The sequence below is a fragment of the Lolium rigidum genome, chromosome 3 (genome assembly GCF_022539505.1).
Source record: "Lolium rigidum isolate FL_2022 chromosome 3, APGP_CSIRO_Lrig_0.1, whole genome shotgun sequence".
Classification (NCBI taxonomy): Eukaryota; Viridiplantae; Streptophyta; class Magnoliopsida; order Poales; family Poaceae; genus Lolium; species Lolium rigidum.
In genome coordinates this window covers 21,981,989-22,004,086 of record NC_061510.1, presented here as the reverse complement: position 1 = coordinate 22,004,086, position 22,098 = coordinate 21,981,989, and the positions used below count along the sequence as shown (strand labels likewise).

Here is a 22,098-nt window from a genome sequence, read left to right as displayed (position 1 = left end):
GGGCGCGCAACCCAGTCAAGTTGCAGCTGCAGTTGCACGTAGTACAGGCGTTTGCAGATTCCACCCTGTCAAGTTCTATATGTGCGTGTGCCTCTTCAGTTCTCCCAGACTCATTACTTGGCAGTTGCCACGTGGTCTAGTTTTCGGCTTTGCGCACATCACATTCCAGTCCAGCAAGTGGAGCTCAACACATTTATCACCCACTCTATGCATACTCGTTAGTACTAAAAAAAAAGGTGAAGATCACATTAAAAAGGTGAAGCCAAAATTTGAAAAAGAAGGTAAGATAACATTTTTCTTCTTCTTCTGGAACACAATATAGACGAAGACGCTCACAAATACTTACATATACTCACTCCTATAAATGCACGCACACACAACATACCCCTATAAGCACCTCCAAAGGGATGAGTCTAAGAAATCTACCTAGCCGGTCTTGAGACTGACGAAGTCAACATAGATGCATTGCTATCGATGGGAACATCACCTCCCACCGAAGATATTTTGTTTTTATGAGGCATCAAAGTATCAAAATTGGGCAAAACACGGGTTGGGGCGAGCCTGAGAAAAATCAAGAAGCTGGAAATGTAGGACCAAGCCTGGCGCGGCCTAGCCTGACCATCAGGCTCAGAAATTATGCCGAGCCCAGCTCGAAACACGAAAGCCCAGACCAGCCTGATCATCGACCTATAAATTAGGCATGAGCCTGGCTCAAAACATGGAAAAGCCCAGCCCGACTCTTACCTAAATCACACACTTTGGAGCCCTGCGCCCGACCCAACCATCGGGCTGAAAATTCAGGCCTAACTCGGCCCAACATGCAATCTTGGCCTGACTCGACCCATGATTTTTGGGCAGTGTTGAGGCATCCGGGCAGGGCTACTTATGCCCAGCTATAACTAGCGGTGCCATTGCCGTCCTAACCATCGAACTACAATTGGTACTCAACACCTATGTTTCTCACACACATGTGCACATGCGCTTGCACACACGAACAAGCGCATGTCACGAGACAACAATGTCTCGAAGCTAGGGTTTGATCTTTGGTGGGCTGTGTGTGCCACAATCCTCATAACCATCCAACCACATGTTGGTTCCCCCACACCATAAAATAGAACACCAACTATATAACCTTCTCTCTTCTACGGTCCCTATACGCCTCGTCGTTGTCACCATTCCTAGCAAAATGTTTAAAATTCACCAAGATACACTGTCTCGTCCCTCTGCTAGAGATCAAGTTTCCTTAGTTCCGTAAGACATGTTTTTTTTTTATCAATCTCCATTCGACCATCAATTATTTGTCATTCTTCGATACGCATTATGTTGAATGGTCATGGAGAATAAAATGACTATGAAAAATATTCAAGGCGATCTCCATTAGTATTGAGCACCCACACACAAACACACACGAATATATTGTCATGATATGTTTTTATACTTTTTTTTTCGAAATGGGGCATTGCCCAGCCTCTGCATCAATGTGATGCACACGGCTTTTCATTTATTTGAAAGGTTCAAAAATATTCAGAAGTTTACATCACGGATCAGAGATGGTTGAGACAAGTATCAACCATCGGAAAATGAATAAAAACACAGAATTATCCATTTTGTATCCTACTAGTGTGTCGCCACCCGGCAGCCCGGAAAAAGAAGTCCCGAGTAACCGTTAGCGGACGGTTGCACCCAATATCCATAGTCTCCCGCTGATCCTCCGGAAGAAGGAAAGCCCATTGTTGGATCCAAGTACGCCGCACGCCGAATAACCTCGCAAAAAATTAGTTCCCTTTTGTCCGTTAAAAATTATGTCATTCCGGTTTGTCCAAATAGACCAACGATACGACAGATATGCCAATCCGTATTCTATTCTTATCCAATTTATGAACCCCATTAAGCCAATTACCAAACATATTAGTAATATTTGCAGGTGGGTGTATACCAAAAGTAAAATAAATCATTCGCCAAACAATTTTGGCAAATGGACATGATAAGAATAAGTGATTTATGGTTTCCGGCTCATTACAAAAACAACATTTAGTGCATCCATGCCAATTCCGTTTCACCAAATTGTCTTTTGTGAGCAGTACTTTATTGTTAAGAAACCACATAAAAATTTTGATCTTGAGAGGTATTTTTAATTTCCACAGATATTTGCGTAAAAAAGGAGTGTGACCATTCATTAAGTCAAGATACATTGATTTGACTGAAAATGTTCCGGAATCAGCAAGTTTCCAAACAAATTTATCCGGAGTGTTTGTCAACTGTACCATCATTAGCCGTTGACAAAGATTAATCCATTGATTCCATTTGTTTTCGTTAAAAACCCTCCTAAAAGCAATATTAAGCGGATTTTGTGCCAACACAGTAGCAACTAAAACATTCTTTCGTTGTACTATATTATACAACGCCGGATATTGCTGTGCTAAAGAAGTGTCTCCTAGCCAAATGTCCTCCCAAAACCGTGTATCAGATCCGTTCCCCACTTTAAAAAAGCCCCTGCTAAAAAAATCATCTTTCACACGCATAAGACCTTCAAGCATAACTGTATAAATCACACTATTTTCTGTGATCTCTATAACTCCTACTCCTGCCTCACGCTTATGCAACCATTGTTGCCGTCACCACGGTTAATCAATTATGATTTCTTGACTAGACTTCATCATTTCAGTTGCTACAGATCAAGCGCTCATTGTTGCCTTAAGAGCTATATGCTTTTCATCCATCTACCTTATGCACCAATGTATTTGTCAATCTCTGTGATCCATGCTATACCATAATGATTGTGGACAACCTACCATTCAAGATGATCATCATTAGTGCTGGTACACACACGCACGGTACTAAGAAATAATATGTATTAGAAAACCACCAGCAACCAATGGTCCGGTCACCAGTCCGGTTCTGGAATTACTTGCCAGCTGCCGCATGAGCCAGATTAGGACCCTATTATGCATTTCACTCCAAGGCCCCAAAATTCTGGAGACGATCTTGATAATTACTCCTTAAAACCATCGTTGAGATAGATTGTTTGTCCAATCCGTATCCCAATTACTACTCATTTCAATCGGTGCTCACTATCTAACACAATGTTAAATAGATTGCATGAGACAAGTGCATCTGTCCCTCCTTTCACAATTACCCTTTGTTTTGGGTCTAGTCAAAGTCAAACTTTATTAAGTTTGGCTAAATATGTTTAGAAAAAATATCAATATAATATATTGTGTTAGAGTTATTGTAGAGCATACTTTCACATAGTATGCGTTTGGTTTTATGAATGTTGATATTTTCCTTGAATAATGACAAAACACAAGGGAAATAAAAAATGGAGGAAGTAGTATCAAGACCTAGGTCCTTATCTCAGTATCACATCGTAGGATTAGGGTTCAAAAATCAAAACACAACAGATTATCTGTGATGTGCAGTCCCAACTAAATCCCTACGGAGTAGTACAGTACCTAGCAGGTATGGTCGCTGTCCAAAAATGTGTGCTAGGACCGTCGTAGGAGAGGACGACAAAGGCGTGAACGAAGGAAACGGAATTGCTTCATCAATCAATCAATCAAGGTGGGTAACGAAGGAAGCCTGAGCGCTCAATATATCGTGTTGCGGGGCGGTGATCCGCAAAAGAGCCCTGCGGGGGCCGGCTGCGCCTTTAATTCCGCTCTTCCCGAAAAGAGACAGCCAATGGGCGCGGGGGGGCCGCTTCGCTTCCGGGGAAGGAGAAAATCCATTTATCCCCGTATGGGAAATATTGCCGTTTCTTGCCCACCTCCACTCGCCCCATAAAAACGGCAGGGCCACCGACCCCTTCCCCACCACCAGCACACACAGAAATTTCCATTTTCCTCCGGCCGATTTGCCCTCTCTCTCCAGCACCCAGGCCACTCGCTACAGCGTCACGGCAACGCCATCAGGGACCAAAAAGGAAAGCCGAGGAGGGCGCGGGCGGGGCGAGCAGCAGCAGCTACGGCCGAACCCTACTACTCCACCGCAGCCACCATCGCACCTCACCGCGCCTCCCTTGCCATTTTTGGTGAGTCTCCATTTGTCGTCCTAGCTTAGATCCCCTTCCTCCTCCACCGGGGTTTCCACTTTTCGCCCTGCCCGGCCGCCCCAATTGGGATAACTCTCTCACTTCTCCTTCTTCTTCCTCCCCTACCACCACCACCACAGCTTGACCGGACCGATCAGGAGGAGCAGGATTTGCGGTCTCGGATTTGGGGCGGATCGATCGAAAGGATGGTGCGGGGCAAGACGCAGATGAAGCGGATAGAGAACGCCACCAGCCGGCAGGTCACCTTCTCCAAGCGCCGCGGCGGCCTGCTTAAGAAGGCCTTCGAGCTCTCCGTCCTCTGCGACGCCGAGGTCGCGCTCATCGTCTTCTCCCCCCGCGGCAGGCTCTACGAATTCGCCAGCGCCAGGTAATTAGACCTCCCCCTTCCCTCCCGCAGTCCCGCTCTACTTAATTTGCCTTGTCTTTCTTTACTATTTCTTCCTCGCTGCCGGATCGATTTCTTTATCCCCAAAGCCTGCCAAAAACCCGATGGATCTTCGCGCGCTTCCTCCTCCCTGCCAGCGCCGCGCCAACTCATCTACTCCACCGGCCACTGGCCTGCTCGCGCGCGCGCGTGCTGTGCCCAATGGCGCGCCCAATGGGGAGGAAGCCTCTATCTCTAGTCTAGTATGCTGTGCAGATGATGCCAGTAGGCACTGCCATAACTGCTCGACCACTTCCTGCTGCCACCATCCACTTGGCCGAGGGCCAATGGTATTCCCCCACTCCCCAATATCTCTGCTAGAATCTTGCATCGGTTCCAGCGAAGGCGTCCTATATTACTTGTAAAAATTTCCCTCCGTACGTCCGGCTATCGCTGCGAATTGGGCTAAACTTTAAAGTGGTTTCAGCCTTTCAGGATTGGAGGATAGTTAGTACATGTAGTCTACTCATTCCCTATTGCCCTATTTTTGTAAATTAATCAGTAGACATAAAGAAAGCCAAAAAATATGCTGCTGCCAGCAGTAGTATTGGCCAATCGGACAATTTGTGACGAACGAAAGCCAAAAATTATGCTGCTGCTAGCAGTAGTGTTGACCAATAGGAGAGTTTGTGACGAACGAAAACCAAAAATATGCCAAGCTAGAATTACCTGGGATGCACTATATCTTGTCTGAACATTGTTTTTCAGGCCGACCATGAGACTGTGTTTGCCTCGTTTTGGGTGTGGCTGTTAATCCGTGAGTTTACTTGCTGCCCAGAAGCGAAACTGTTGCATGCAATATGGTGTACTACTCAGAATCGAAACAGTACTTATGAACTGTTTAGAGAGTACTTTTACTGTCATTTAGTTGTGGAAAGACACCGCACCACCAGTATTTTCCATTGTCCAGTTACTACTACTGTAACAACCTTGTATCCTTGCAGGTAGATTTAAACCGAGTACTTCAATGCATACATAAATTAGACATAACTTTGGATTTCATAGGAATTGAAACTGTGAAAAAAATACTAGGAGCCAAAAACGTTATTACGAATTTCAGGGCAACATATGTGGTCATTAAGGTTTAGCGGCAGTGATCTTGTTCTCAATACGCCCGTGTTTGATGTACGTCCTAGTGTTTCATGGGAGACAGAAAAATAGTTTCATGTATAGTTACTGTTCATATCATAGCCGAGTCAAGATTAAACTTGCCAGCTTTTCCCAGTATGGTTCCAATCAAACTATGAACATTTTTTTAAGATGATGAATCCCCTTCGTAATGCTATTATGAGCATAGTTTCTGGCTATTTATCATTTGTAGGTTAGAACCTTTCCAGAATCATGTGCCTGCAAACCAAAAGCCAGACCAAAATCAAGCGAAACAATCTCCATCATCATAGGGCGTCCACTAGGGAGCCAAATAATCATTCAGCTGATCTCGGCAGACAATGGTCCTAGGGAGGACTTGTTCTGTATTTTTTAGTGTAAAATATATAGGCTATTTGCCGGCCCAAAAGTGTGCTTGAGCTGTAGTTAACATACAATTGATAATTTACAACGCTCTCTGTTTCGGAATAAGACTGACTAATATACGAGGGGGTACTTAATACCTCCCCGTGCTGACCGCATGCAATATCAACAGAATTCCCATTTTCCTTTTGGGCTTTTGTATATCTTACGAACTATGAGTACATCTAATGATACATTGGAAACAAAGGGTGCACCTCCAGTATAAATTTTGGGCATACCAAACTTGTAATTGGGGAAGCAAGGGGTTATCACATATTGTTTCAAAATTTATCTCGCATATAAAAAGCATTAATTATTTTGATTTCTTCGATCTCAGGCTTCTCATCTCAAAATAAACTTAGATCTTGTCTCATTTTGGACTTTCTTGTACTTCTCTCTTTTCTTTACCCCAAAAGGATTAACCCAAGTGGCTGATGTACAATTGTGTCTAGAGTTTATACGCTAGTTAAATTATCTCTACCTTTCTGTCGCATTCTTTGTATTTCTTTTTAGACATCCTAGATTTCACTCTTGATAAATCATTCACTTGCACCAACTTTCTGGTACTTCTCTCTTTTCTTGTTAATAAAAAAGGGTTAACCCGGGTGGATGATACACAATTTTCTGATAAGGATAATGACTAATATCATGATAATACCAATTATCAGGATAATATAACTAAAGGAAATTTCATTAGCAACGTAAAATTCCGGATATATCGCTGGGAACACAAATCCATTATTCAGGCAGTCCCACAGCTTATGGCGTCCCTGAATTGATGCCAAGCAACCCCTTCTTCAAGCCATACAAATGTGTTGATCTTCGAATACAGACCATCAATTCACATCAGGTCGCCCGCATTCCTCGCGCCGCCATCGGAGTCACCCACCGTTTGTACAAGCGTTGCCTTCACCACGAGTAGCCCTGCCGACCTGCAACGATAGTTGTGAGGGGGAAGGGCGGAAACAATTCGATCTAGGGTTAGGCCATCCGAGTGGCTTGGAGGTGATTTTTCCCGCTACAGGGCTCCAATCATTTTTAATGACCGGCCTCGCTGGTACGAAAAAACTGTGCGGTTAGCGCACGAGTCCACCTCATTGCCCATTAGGTCTGCCTGGTATGTTTCGTCTTCCGTGCGCGAGTAATGGTTCGGTTCCTCAAGCTGCGTAAATGACACGGTCCTATCTCCAAGTGTGCTAGTGTCGGTGCAGGCGACGCTTGGGTGTCCCGCTAGTTGAAGGCGCCGCCGGACCTTTAAAAGAGGGCCACCTCTCCTACATCCAACTGCCACTGACATCGCCATGGGAAAGGGCTGGCCGTTCTGCAAGACGAAGCACGATGCCGATGTCGGGTCCTCTCGCGCCAAGAAGAAGAAAACCCCACGCAACCGCCAATACGTGTCGGTGGAACACCCAACGGCTATATGAGGAGAACCGGCCGGTCCCATGGAGGGTTGCGGGCATGCCGAGCGTTGGCTGGTACCTCAACCACCTCAGTGTCCCGGTGACGGCAATGGCAGTACGAGATCGATTCATCCTCCCGCCAGATCTAGGTGACGATCCGGCCTTCGCCCTCGACTCCTACAACTGTGCGGGTTACCTAGGCAACGTGGACTTCTTCATCCAGGAGCGCTACGCCCGCTTCGACGAGGAGGTGGAGGACACGGAAGAGGAGGAGGAGGACGAACTCCAACCAACGAACCTCACGGAGGACAAGGCCATGGAGATGGCCATTGCCAAAAGCGAGCTCGATGACCTCGGTCAATGGGATGGCCTCGCCGTCCAACTGCGGGCCTCCATGCCTCAGTGCCTCAGTAGCCACCTTCCAAGGGAGGCCACCGCCTCCTCCTCGGGCGCCATTGTTATCTTGGGCTATTATGTTGCCTTTTTTTTACTTATTTTTGGCACTATGTAAATGCTTATATTACAAATGAAAAAACAATTTACATTAAAATGCGTCGGGCTGTTGGAGGCACCCAACGCAAACGACCAATTGTTGCTAGGAGTCCAATTCGTGTCCGCGGCCCAACCCAGGTCACTTTGGTGACCGGAATGTATCGGGCCGCTGGAGATGCCTTAAGTTTGTATGTTTGTCTAGATATGCTAGAACTTGTACCTCGAGTACACGGGTCGGTCATGTAAGTAGGAGTATTTACTTGTTTGCTAGATCTCACATACCCCTCCTGCCAAAGGACTCGGTGCCTTGGTTGACGATACCCACACTGAGCCATGTACTAGTCATCACATCTGTGTTGGAAACCTCGTATACACTACTAGTGTAAGTACTACGTGATGCTTAATATAAGCTGAGCTATATGCCTAAATGATGTGGAAATTCTTTAGGACGCGCTTAAAAGCGGCTAGGGAATAAACATGTCGTGAAAATTAGATCACCACACCTTTGTAACCAGGTGCATAGCTACATCGCACCTTACTTGCCGCAGTAGGCGTATGCTAGCTCGAACTACCATGCACGGCATAAATAGTTCCTTCTATGGTCTTCGGCAGTGCAGATGACTTTGCATGCTATTTTAATATGCCCGCTTCATTTAAATACTATAATAAGTTACATAAAAGCATAATATAGATAACAGATGCTTGCAAATATCGTCAAGCAACACAACAATTTCAAACGTTATGACATAACAGTACAACAATATGTATCATTGTCAATTCCACACTGGCAACACAAGTTATCCTAAAATAAATTTTGAGCTCTTCTTGCGAAAAAATAGTGTCATTGCGCTTGTAAGCGTGTCATCATGTTTATAATCGTAAGGCTGAAAATCGATATCATCTGAGCTAGGGGATCCTGAGTAACCGCTAGTGTCTCATATGCTTGGATACCGGAATGCAAAAGATCTTTAGCTCATCTGTCCGCTTGTACCAAGCTCGTGTTGATCTTTTGGACACATACAACAAGCGCGTGGGTGATAAAATTGCCACCCACAACCTTCTGTTCCATCGTGCATTGTGAATGATTCACCAAGTGGATGTGCACACTTTCAAGGCACCTAATCATATGATCATCAGCTATCTCGTCGCCCTGAAACGTACGGCTGATCTTGAGCACCGAAACGCTTCTTGCCTCTTAAAAGATTATATATATTTGGTTTCTACAAATTGCAAAGAGCAAATCGATGAGTTTTTTTTTATTTACCAATAACACATCTAAAATAATTTAAATGCAGTTGCATAGGGAAAGAGTTCAACAAATGCAGTGTCTCGACATGAGTAGTCACATGCTACTTAAGTATTATAGATCAAAATGACTTGGATGCTGCCAATTGCGATGCAGTAACAAATTTGATCGTTATATTAACTACATATCTAAATTTTTTAACAAACATTATGATGGTATTTCTTCATCCACTGCCTCTTGGCTGGGATACAAGTATGCTTCTAAATGAAATTCAGCGAAATCAACATATCTTAGCGAAAACGCATCTGTTTCTGTCCCAAAGGATCTAGAGCTTCATTAATTCTTGTTGGCGGAAGTTCATCTTATACATAAGGCCTCAAGTAAACAGAAAAATACACATAAACTCTTACATTTCACAGTTAGGGCCTTAAAGTAAACTGAAAAATGCGATCAAGTCCAACTCCAACACGATGGATCTGAAGCTTTGGGCAGCAACCCTCAACATCATCAGGAACGAAACCACTTGGGATGAGGTGGCGGAGCCTGCTGCACTAGAGTCGGAGGGCTTTGAAATGGAATGGCAGGCTGGAGATTCTAGTAGTCCATTTGGCGCTGGCCAAAAGAATCCATAATCTACACCTCTGGTGGGAGCGGTTGCCTTTTGACGGTCTCTCCGTCGGGAGGAAGCTCCCTATAGAAGCATTGTTGGTCCCCTTCTGTAGATCCGGCCACCAGCAGGAGCAAGGAAGCCTCTTTCTTCCTTGTCTCCCCGACGAGCTCAAAAAGAGGACACCGAGCTCCAACCGTAGATGCTAGACCCACAATTTTTTTTTGCCTTATTGATGGAAATCTCCATTGCTCCCCGTCTCATCACCTTCGGCTCCACCCATCGAAGCTCTACGACAAAGTGGAGAACTACGAGCTAGCATCGGATCCGGCCGAAGGGATCCCACGCTATTTTCTTGGCATATAACCAACTACCATCTGAGTGAAGAACTTCCATAGAGGCTTATTACTATAAGGGGTAGGTCCCTCACCTAACTTGACACAGTGACTACAAGAGAGGAGGGGCCGAGCTGCATGGATCTGGAAGACTCTGGGAAGAGAAGAGAACACTAGTAGGAAAATGGCTATATGCGTCACAACATCAGTAGCGCACCCGGAAGCATGCTGAAACTAGGTGGGCTACTAATAGTGAATTAATGGTAGCATGCTCGCGAAAACACACGCTACTAGATATCATTATTTGGGTATGCACTCGCACACCCGTCGTGGTTGGGCCCCATGCATTGCCACCTTCAATCTCCTCCTGGCCACATATTTTCTCCATCTTTTTCTTCTCTCTATCTCCTCCTGGACACATCCCATCCTTGGCCTCGGTGGCCATCGTCGGAAGCATTGGCTCCGCCAGGTTTGACAACAAGTGCGGGTCGGCACTGCTGCTCGTGAGCACTCCATCAGGCCGCACGGGGCACCAACACTAGGGTGATGGTCCTCAACGAGGATGGGAGACCGAGGTGGCCCCGTTCGAGTGATGATTTCGCTTCGACTTGATTCCCGTTGATTTTGGCTATTATTTCTTGCCTCGTTTGATCCTATAAGATCCTCACCTCCTCCTACGCATTTCTCTCCCTATTGTGCCGCCGGGCTAATGCTATTCCTTACCGGAGTCCGACAGTTCCATCACCGTCGCCATGTCCTGAACTAGGCACGCTCTAAGCTCCCGCTGCCTCTTTTTGGTCTCTACTAGATCATTTTATTCCTGATGCCCTCGGTCCCTATTATTTCGCACCAAAATAACGCGCCCTTCCTCGACTGCATCTCGTCGACGGCACTAGCTACGACTCCAGATGCCTCTCATTGCTCTTCCCGGAAGCAAATGACAATGCAAAGGCCACCATGAAATTGCGGAGCCCATCTGTACCCCGTCGACCTCTTCACCGACTCTAGGGAGCACCAAAACCATGTCGTCGACAACCTCCCGCATCTGGCCCCAAGCACGACATTCGTGTTGACGAAGAAAAGGTAGCAGATGGATGGGTCAACGCCTAGATCCACATTGCTCGCCGGCCCGTCATCCTCTTCTAGTCGTGTCAACGCGGCCTTGCTCTGGAACTACGGCCTCGTGACTGTCAGTCCACGGGGATGATCCGCTCGCGTGTGTATGGGCAGATTAGGCCCATGTGGGCCTTGCACGTACCACACTCTCTAAGGGTGGCGTATTTGTGTGCACCACCAATGTTGGATTTAGGTACGGCACAAGTAGCATTTTCTTTACGAGTGGAGGGATCGAGAGGAGAGGGAGAGAGGGGCCGCGAGGGGGTTACAAACTCTCCCCCCCCCCCATAACTAATGCATCTCAAATTTCAACAAATCAGCAAGCATAAAAAGTTTTAGTGAATACTACTCCCTCCATCGAGAAATACAAAGAATTTCAATTTAGTTAACAGTCAAAATTGGGAATCTTCTTATATTCCACCTAAATGGTAAGCCAAACTCGGGCCAGCCAATACATCACATAGAATATGTTTCATATGTTTCGTATTCATTCTCATTACGATATTTGTGAAATCACATTAATCTCACAAATATCACCAAAATTATAGAAAAAGTTAGAAGTTCATTCAAACACATATTTTATTGTAAGTTTAACACATCTAGAATATTTTCTCTAGAAATAAGTAAAGAGAACGGAAAACATATTTTATTGTAAGTTTAACACATCTAGAAGTTCATTCAAAGCTGAAGAATATGTTTTCCGTTCTCTTTACGTATTTCTTACAATGTTATCTTTCCCATTTCCTCCCCCCCTTGATGTAATTGGTAACTTGTCTTGGTTGCTTGCCTTAGGCATTTATAAATAAAAATAAATCACTCCGTAGGGGCTTTCGTACAAATATGTTATCTTTTTAAAAATGGACTATGTAACTAAATAAACTACTCCACTGAAAAGATTGAAAGTTTTTGGCAGTTCAGAATTCTCGTACTTCCGTGCTTCGACTCGAATACAAACAATAAAGTAAGAAGATATGATTAAGTGAATTAAGTGATTTATATTAGAGGCATATCTTGAATGTGACTTACAGACAAATTTTCATGAAAATAAAGGTATTTATTTGGGTCCATCTAGAGTGAGAAGAATAAATGATCCTTTGTCATCAACTCGTCGGAGGCCAAGTATCAGCGGAAACAAATCAAAAAGGTAAAAAGGTTTATACGAAATCAAGTTTTCTTGAATGACATAAGGTCATAGAACAAATGTTCACATTGATTGAATGACAATCACAATACCACCACATGTCGATGTCAGCACGCCGGTGTTCAACAAGTTTTCTTGTGTAATACCACCAAATAAAGCACCACCACCGTTAGAATATATTTGTCACACAACACAAGCCACTTTTAGAAAATTGCTTTAAGCAAGACATCAAAATGTCAAAATGTTGAGGGAGATGAAGTTCATAATACAAAGGTTATCTTTACTAATTCCTCTTTACATCATGTGAAATTAAGGCGTTTGATTGTCATATACAAGGTCTTAACATCATTGATCAGACTAAATTAATATTTTATTATTTTGGAGGCATCCGAACTTTGGAATAACATAATAATGTGAAGCAGACAACTCAACTTGTGTTGAATGTGAACATATAAAAGTATAGCACCGACAATATAGCCCTACACTCTAGTACCATTTGCATATATACATTGAATATCATCATTTGCCATATAAATACTACATATGCAATTTCACAAGAATTTCTTATTGTAGGAAATAGTCTATATGTGTTAGCACTTCACACATTTTGGAATAAAAAGTTCTAATGGGCATTTGTTACCGATTACTAAATCCTAAAACCTTTTTATAAAGGTACAACTCACATTTATCACCATTGTCAAAATAGAAAATGCATATCAAGTAAATCAGATGTACCAATAATAAAATGCTACAAGTTAATTGGTGCTAACTCGTCTAGCAATGAACATACTCTTGATGGGTGCTACCAAATGAGGACATCAACTCGTGCAAATGTAGTGTTAATGTTAGGTCTTCTTGTCCCCTAGCATGATGGCTCTAAATAGTGGTGGTGGCGGCCAACCTAGGTCTCCCTCACGCACAGCATCCACGTGGGCTGGAAACTAAATCTCCTTCATGTGGTGATAGGAAGGGAGGTTGGAGGGGTATGTTGCAGGAGAATAAGAGAATGGAAAGGAAGCCTCATTAGGCTAGGAAGAAAACTTGTTCGAGGCTAAGTGAGTTATAGGCACAAGCCATGTGCTTTTTTAGCTAATTGTGGATGGCTCTTCAAACTAACTTTCGGTTGTTAGCAAGAGTTATGAGATGATGGAGACACATAAGACTAAATGTGAGTACTATTAGTGGTTCCACTAACTGTTTAATCCAAACCTCCTATGACAAAAATATTTTGGAGCTAGCTAAATATAATCGGTGGCAATGAACATTGTGGTAGTGCTACTTATCTAAATTAAGCCATGTAATTTGTTAACTTTTACCCTTTTTATGTTCTTATGGTGGCCCCGTTTTGACAGAATTAATAGTTGGAGATGTGCCTTAAGACAAATGGAGCTGATGTGCCAAATTGAAAATATGCCCGATGCACCACTTCATGGCTTTTTCTTGTAATGGTTGTATCTTTGGCAATTGACAAAAAATTATACACAAAACACAATTAGCAAAATGATGGTATATTGTGCAAATGTAACATTTATATATTTAATACTATACTATGTGTATAGTTAATTTTATTATCCAAAAAGAAAATACTTTCTTACATTTGTCATATAAGTGTAGGTTAAAATGTTGTGCTCTTATCAATTGTTATGTTTTAGTTTCCAACATTGATACTAGAAGAAATTAATGGCTATGTGATCATAGCTAGAACACCTAGCCTTGCAAATTCAAGTGAGTAACAACATAGTTATCATAGTTGATACTGCAATAAGTTACAATTACAAGAAATATTTTCAAGATCTTCATCTTCCCTTCTAGTATATTCTTATAAGAATATTATTGGCACTAGATTTCCACCTATTGATTCCTTGCAAAGCCTTCAAAAACCACACTTGTTTATCAGAAAATTAAACTACTTCGATTAAAATTTGATATTTGCTACTCAATATCCATAATAGTATGCATTTGTGGGAACATATTGATCATGTAAACAAGGACAAAATTTAGCTTTGGTAATTTTATGTGAAAACAAACCACTAGAAGAGAAACATCAAAAAGAATATTTGGCTCCATGGTAGCTTTGCATGATATACTAAATGAACAAATAGAAAAAACAAACACTAAATAATTTCGACTCTCATCTCCTTATTGTTTTTCTAAGTCGGTGTCTAAGTCTAGATAAACATAGTATGTACAAAGCCTCAAGATATAGTTGAGCAACATGTAGTCTCATACTAAACTTTTATGTTTGTGGGAACATGCAATGTATCATGAAGTACTTGTAAGACAACAACTATCATTTAGAGGAGAGTGAGTTGGTGATTGTAAAATTCTAGGGGAGGTTGTCAACTTTACAAGGTTTTTTCAACGTGTTGGCTACAAATACTCTAAGCATGCAACAAAGGTACCCAATAAAAGACTATAAAGTTGATGAGCTCAATTACAAACACAAGGATGTAGAATCGAGGTTCGGATTGTTGGTGCATTCCTAGGTCCTCATTGGAGACACAACACAAAATCCTCGACAACCAAGAACCTCATATCCCTCCTTTAGCTAGGACATTAAGTACATGCTCAACCATGAGAGGTAACTCTTCCCATAATTTAGACGATCTTTGTTCTTCACAAACGCAAGGGGTTCCAAGCACACGCCTTTAAAATATAACAATATATGGTCTTTAGTTGGATCTTGAATCCTTGGAGTGCCAAAGAAATCACTCGAAGCACCAAAGATCTCAAGTAAATATGTAGGTGATTTTCCCTTGGCCTCCCAAGGGGGCAAGAGCAGGTATATATAGGCAAGTTTGTAAATTCAGAAATATGTTTTTTAGATTCCTAGAAGATTTGATTGTGGTACTTAACAGGTTCAAATTTAAACAAGCAAGGCAGGATTGGTACTTTCTTGTACATTCTCAACCACGAGAGGTTGCTCTTCCATGATTTAGGTTATCTTCTTTCTTCAGAAACGCTTCCAAGCACACACCCTTTAAAAGTTAACAACACATGGTCTTGAGTTGGATCTTGATCCCTTGCAGTGCCAAAGGAATCACTCAAAGCACCAAAGATCTCAAGTAAATATTTAGATGATTTTTCTTTGCCTCCCAAGGAGCAAGAGCAACTATATATAGGCAATTGTAAATTCAATTGTACATGAGGAAGACATGTGTTGTTAGATTCCTATAAGATTTTGTGGTACCTAACAGGTTAAAAATTTAAACAATCAAAGCGGGGTAGGTACTTTCTTGGAAGTACTAACAGCGAACCAAACCAAGAGGTCTTGCCTATTTGAAAGGCCTCGAGAATCCACAATACCTTCAGGACAGGGGTGAAGCCGCCATGGAAGACCACTGAAAATATCCTAAACTTATGACCAACTGCACACGAGTGTTAGTGCTGATGTCGAGTCCCAAATTTCCCAGTCTCGGGATGACTTTTTCGCGATTAATTGTTGATTAGGTTGAAGACGACTCCAAACGTCTTTTGCCCCATGGTGGGTGCCAACTGTTGTGAAATTGTCAACACGACACCCATGGGTGGTAGCTCACGACAAGGGGAGAATTAGGGCGTAAGGAGGGTGTATGTCCGGGATGGTGATCACATGAGTTACCCAAGTTCAGGTTCCACGATAGTGGCGGAAACCTACTCCTGCTATTATTCACTATAATGGCAACAAGTACACATGTTATAGGGGAAACCTACTCCTGCTATTATTCACTATAGGTTAACAAGTACACATGTTATGGCGGAGTGACATGTAATACCCTTGGAAAGAGTCACTAGTCAACTGTTTTTTTGCAAATCCTCGTGGGTGCATGATGCGCTAGAATTTGGAATCATGATCTTTGGTTATTGCGGTTTGCAACAAAAACTTGGTAGATTGACTACACGGTCATGAAAAAAAACCAGTTGCCATAACCCCAACAAGTACTATGCTTGAACACTTGGTGGCTCCAAATCAAAACTACAATCTTTCGTTCAAAGAAAAGATGGAGTGTTTGAAGTACCCAAAAATGTGCATCCAAAGGTAGTAGAGTAAATAGAACACCCTCTAGAAAACAACCAACCTAGAGTTAGCACATACACTCCACCCCTAAAACCTAAAATTCATGGTAGACAACACATTTCTCATTTCTTGGGGTCACCATTGACTCACCCTCTAGAAATTTATGATACACTCTACTAGAATAACATGAGAAAGTGGATTGAGAGTGTAGAAATCCCTGTCTGTTATCATATTATTAGGCAAAAAAAGAACTACATTTCGGATCAAAGGAAGTTTTATTCTTGGGGAATATCCAGCAAAAGATATAAGGCATAAGCTAGATGGTGCAGCAAGATATTTATCCAGTACCCATGATTTTATGGGATAAGGATGCTGAGATTGATGAGAAATATGAGTTCTCCCTATTCTCCAAATTGTATAAGGACGTTGGTCACAATCTCAACTAAGCAAATTTAGTACAAATGGCGGAGAGAGAGGGCTTCGGCATCCTAGTACAGGGGTTGACATTTTTTGTTCAATCTTTAGGTTTCTAGAAACTTCGGTTTAATCAATATCAAGACCAAATATCTGACGAATGTGCTTTACGCAATACATTTTTACCCATGACCATTGAGCTATATATATAGTACAAAGAGACTGATGTAGAAGAACAAGACCAAGAATCTTACTCTGAGTGTTCGATGATTTGCTTGGTCACTGGCACACTCTTGGTGCCAACTAGGTCTAGAGATATTGTGGTGGAGGGGGGGTGTCAATGGGGGAAACATGAAAAACAAGAACCGGACTCCAACCAAAAAACTGGTTCTCGGGTCAGTTTCGTTCTAAATGTGCTCAACCTATCCCACTGTGTGCCTCTAAGCGCATAGAAGGTTTGAGAATACTTGTGCGTGGGCCATGATGATCTTTTTGTGTTTCTTTGAAAACGTTTTTCCTTAAACAAATTTGTTTTCATTTGTCTTGCATGTTTCATCGCGCCTTGGTACTTACACACTTTTGGTATATCTCGCAATATACATGAATACTATTGGACAGAAAATCACATTGGACCTTCCAATGCATTTTTCATATTATTACTATTGTATGATGTGTTGGGTCATTAAAAATGCCGCAATCTAGTTTCTGACTCTTAAAAACACATATAATCAAACATAAAATTCTGTATTTTGTTAAGTCAAAATTTTCATTTTTAAATATTTTCTTATTTTAAATTTCTGGAACCTACAACTTTAAGTGTAGACACACTGAGAAAACCACTACTGTGCCCAACATTTTCTTTTCATTTCTTGCAATGACCTAATTATGTTGTAGTGCTTTTAGTTTGTAAGAATGGCCGTGCTTTAGTAATACTACTGAACTGAGCTAGCTATGTCACTAGCTGGTGAATTTTCTGCATTACAAACTGAACTGAGTAGGTTATTCTTGTTTTTTAAAATTAAATTACCATTGAAATTATGTCACTAACAATCAAAACCATCCGCTCATGAAGTTGTGCTCTGTCATCACACTGCTTGATAGAAGTACATACAATGGGGCTAAGTAATTATTCTAGAGTTCAGAAGCGAGTAGCCCAAAAATCTACCAGACTAGAATCACATTTGATTTTTCTCATGCTGTTGAAAAACTACACTGTAGCATATCCGTCAGTTGGACAAGTTCTGCGGTGACTGCTAAAGATATGCAGAATTCAAAACAAATACACTAACATTGTTTTCAATACTCTCATAAGGAAAAGGTCGACCAATCAGACGTTTAATTACTCATCCCCACAGCTTTGTGTCAATACATGGCACTCCGTAAGTGTTTTTCAAAGTATACACCTATGCACAAGTCCTAGATATTATGCCTAACATTGATGCTGAGCTCTTGCATATATCCAATAGATTGGAGCTATAAAATGACGTATAGCTGATGTTCAACTTTTTTTTTTTTGTAATTAGTGTACGTTTTTTCTAGTCCATAACAAATTCTATCTATATTCATGAAACCATAGGAAGGACCCACCAAATATTTTGGACTACTGGATGAAATATAGCTACATTTTTCTCCAATGGATCGAGCTGTGTTATATTATTCTGACATGTCTTCACATTTGTATTTGGAATCAGCATGCAGAGAACAATTGAACGCTATAAAACAAGCACAAAGGACAACATCAGAAGCCAGACGGTACAGCAAGATATAGAGGTATATAGGTCTTTGCTTATTGGCATACTAATTTTGTGTCACATTTGGTTACAAAAATTAAGTATGGAAATACTTATCTTGTTTTGTAACAAGCTTTTCTCTTCACTGAAAGTTTAAGATAGTCAGCAACTTGGTATTTAGTAACCTATATATGTCTCCAATGCTCAAGTCGGTTTGCTGCCATTTCCAAATACTCTGAATAGATGCTGCTTGTACTGAAATGCTAAAACCACCATGGACTGAAGCACTGGCGTTGAGTTAGCATAGCTGAACTTTTCAGAACAATCACAAGTTCTGAATAATATTTCATGTCCGAGGAATTATCACATATTTTGAATTTAAATTATTCCAAACGTACTATGGAACTACGTTTCAGTCCCATGCTTAGCATGAGGACTCTGGATATAAACATACCTGATTGATGGTACACCTAGCGATTGTTTTTAATTTGACAATTTCAAGAGTTACATGGTCTCTGTCGCAGAAAATAAAAGCTGATGCTGAGGGTTTGTCAAAGAAGCTTGAAGCACTTGATGCTTACAAAAGGTAACCATTTCGGTTTTCAGGAGACCGGTAGCAGCGTGTACTAGCGAAAAACTCAGTGTGTGACCATCCAGTGCTGTTGAGATGCAGGAAACTTCTGGGTTGTAATTTGGAAGAATGCGCTATTGAAGAACTGCAAAGCTTAGAGGTCAAGATTGAGAAAAGTCTCGTTAGCATCAGAGCTAGAAAGGTTAGCTATTCGCCACTCTACATTCGATTCTAGCCAACAATGAATCTACATATGAACAGAGGCTGAGAGGACAATACTTGCTTATCTTGCATTCCAGGCACGGCTCTTTGAAGAGCAGCTCGCTAAGCTGAAACAGAAGGTAGTAACGTCACCACCTTGTTGTCCTACAGAAACGAAATCACAAAAATATCAGTTTCTTACACCGTTGTTCGTTTTTCCTGTATCGGCGTCGAGCAGGAGGTAACGCTGCGCAAGGAGAACGAAGATCTACAGGGCCAGGTAAAGATCAACGATTGATTTGTCTGCTTGAAAGTTAGTATGTTAATGTTACTGGACTGAAGATGAAGACGCACCTCGTATCCTCGTGTGATATCCTATGTGTATATGCCGGTTCAGACTGCAGATGCTACGTACCAACACATCTGAAGCATGATCATGTGTCTAATTTGAGTATTTCTCTGCAGCGCAAGAACGAGGAACAGCTGGCTGCAGCTGCGGCTCCAGTGGCGGTGGCGGCAGCGGAGCAGAGTCATCCTCAGCCGGAGCAGGAGAAGGATGAAATGGAGGTGGAGACGGAGCTGTTCATCGGGTTGCCTGGCAGAGGTCGCTCCTGAGAGGTAGCTGGCTGGCGTCTGCAGGATACATGAGCAGAGTGAGGCCATGGTGAAGAGAATAAGCTGGACATGGGAGATGCAAGCAGCGACAAACAAAGGGCAACAGCAGCCTTGCAGCAATTACTACTACAGCCTAAGAAAACCAATTGCGTCGTGTGTTGACAGTGACAAACCTGTATCGATCGATCCTCCGCGAACGGCAGATAGATAGGAACACCCCTGTGCAGCTGCCCCCGGAATCCTGTGAGATCTGAAAAATACATGCATATAAGTTGATTGTTTGGTGTTGTTTCCGGGAGAACATATCTAGTGATCGACTGAAGGTGATGGAGACGAAGGGGTGTGGATATTTATGGTGGCACGCGCACGCGGATGCAGATGCAGGAGCAGAGGCGGTTCTTTTGACAGGTGTGGCGCATGCGCGTGGTGGCAGGCTTGGTGCGATGCAAGTATTGGGGAGCAAAGCAACGGTTGGATCTTCTGCCGACTCGACTACTGCTGCGTCTTCTCGTTTCGTGAGCGTGTGCACGTGGTGGTTCTAGCTTCTTCCTCCAACGTACTCCGTGTCTGGGTACACGACACTTTCCCACGTTCGAGTCGAGTTGAAGGCTCACGGCCAGAATTTGCGGAAGCAGAGTCGTGCTGCTGCTGGTGCACGATGATGATGCGGTCGCTGTTCAGCCGAGTATAGAGCATCTCTAGCAGAGCCCCTATATCACTTCAAATTCAGTCTTCCGAAAATATCACGACGTAGAACAGAAATCGAACTCGTAAATCGAAAAAACGGAAATAGAACGTGCGGGAAAATAAAACTCGCGATTGAACTCGATTTGCTTCAATCAAGCTCAAATCGTCCATAATTTACAATAATCTTGGCAAAATACAAGCTTGCTCGACCTACATTCGGTAATAACGGGCCTAATTTAGACTAGATTACTCCCCGGATGGACTATACTTTCACCGGGGAGCTTCGGCGTCGGCGGCGGAGGGTTTTTGGTCGCCGGCTATTCGTAGGCGACGATGAGCGCCGCCACCTCGAAGGCCGCCGCCTCGGAGGTGCTCCCGCACGCTAGAGGTGGCCCGTCGGCGTCGTCGTCGTCGTTGCCGTGCGGGGGCAGAGGCGGGCTGCACGAGCCGACAGTGGGAGCCGCCTCGGCTTCTCCTTCCGCAGCCGCATCCTCGCGCGCTTGACGGCGCGCCATAAGTTCCGGCCACTTCCAGCCCGCGCGCTTCCATGCGCCGTCGGAGCGCGACCACCTCACGCGGTCCACCTCTGCCCTTACACCCGGCGGGCGCCGAGGTGATTTTCCGTTGCCGAATCGGCCACCTCCCCTACCTATGCGCCTTATCCGTCCCATTGCGGACGGAGGGGTGGTGGCCGAAGGGGCGGAGCAGCGTCAGAGCTGGCAGAATCGCTCGCCGGAGAGGAGGCAGGCGACGGCCGGAGTGAAAGCGGCGGAGGGGAGTAGGGTTTAGAAACCGAACTCCCTCCACAGCCCCTTTTAATACGGGGCGACCGCTCGATTTCTCAGGGCCCGAACTCGTTATACGGGCCAGGCCGCGAGTTCGGGCTCCGTTCTGGCCCATCTCCGAACCGAACCCCTATTCTCGCCGGAATTTTTCGGTTTCGGCCGCGAGTTCGGGATCTACTAGAGATGCTCTAATCCAGCCACATCTTGTAAAACCCGGGGTGCTCCTTTCTGGGTCCCCTTATTAATCTTACTTCAACTATAATATAATATTTCACAAATGATGAAGTTCATTTGTTAGTTATCAGATATAAAAAGTGTGGAGACCTTTAAGTCATTCGAATATGCTAATAGTATGATGGAGTTTATTTGTTAGTTCTACTGTAATTATTGTTCTTAAAATGCATCATTTATTTTAACGACTCACGCTTCGTAAACAAAAACGATTCTGTCCATTAAGCTTCCATCTTGCTTGGGGGTAGCAAAAGTATAACTTGGGGAAGTTGATAAGTCTTTTTTTTGGAGTGTTTTTACTCCATTATTTTATATAGATGTGCATGTGTAGCAATAAGATTTTTGCATTTTACGGCGCTTCCGCACACCTTTTATACTTGTTTGCGCAGGATCTCTAAATATTAACGCAATGGTGAAATATCAATAAAAACTATTATTTTATGGTATTTTGCTGTGATAAAAACCATCTAAGCACTTAACCATGCGTCTGGACAAAAGGGGAATGCGAGTACCGACATCAGAGTATTTAGTGGGCACCGATAG

The 22,098-nt window shown here is 43.1% G+C and overlaps 1 protein-coding gene across 1 annotated transcript; it reads left to right on the top strand.

Annotated features, from left to right (window-relative positions):
• The first annotated feature begins 3,845 nt into the window (after positions 1 to 3,845).
• On the top strand, positions 3,846 to 20,140 carry LOC124701264 (MADS-box transcription factor 50-like). Its single transcript, XM_047233311.1, has 8 exons — positions 3,846 to 4,030; positions 4,171 to 4,418; positions 18,427 to 18,505; positions 18,990 to 19,051; positions 19,139 to 19,238; positions 19,336 to 19,377; positions 19,476 to 19,517; positions 19,703 to 20,140. Exons 2-8 carry the CDS (start codon positions 4,237 to 4,239, stop codon positions 19,850 to 19,852), a joined length of 657 nt encoding a protein of 218 aa, XP_047089267.1. The 5' UTR covers positions 3,846 to 4,030; positions 4,171 to 4,236; the 3' UTR covers positions 19,853 to 20,140.
• The last annotated feature ends 1,958 nt before the right edge of the window (positions 20,141 to 22,098 follow it).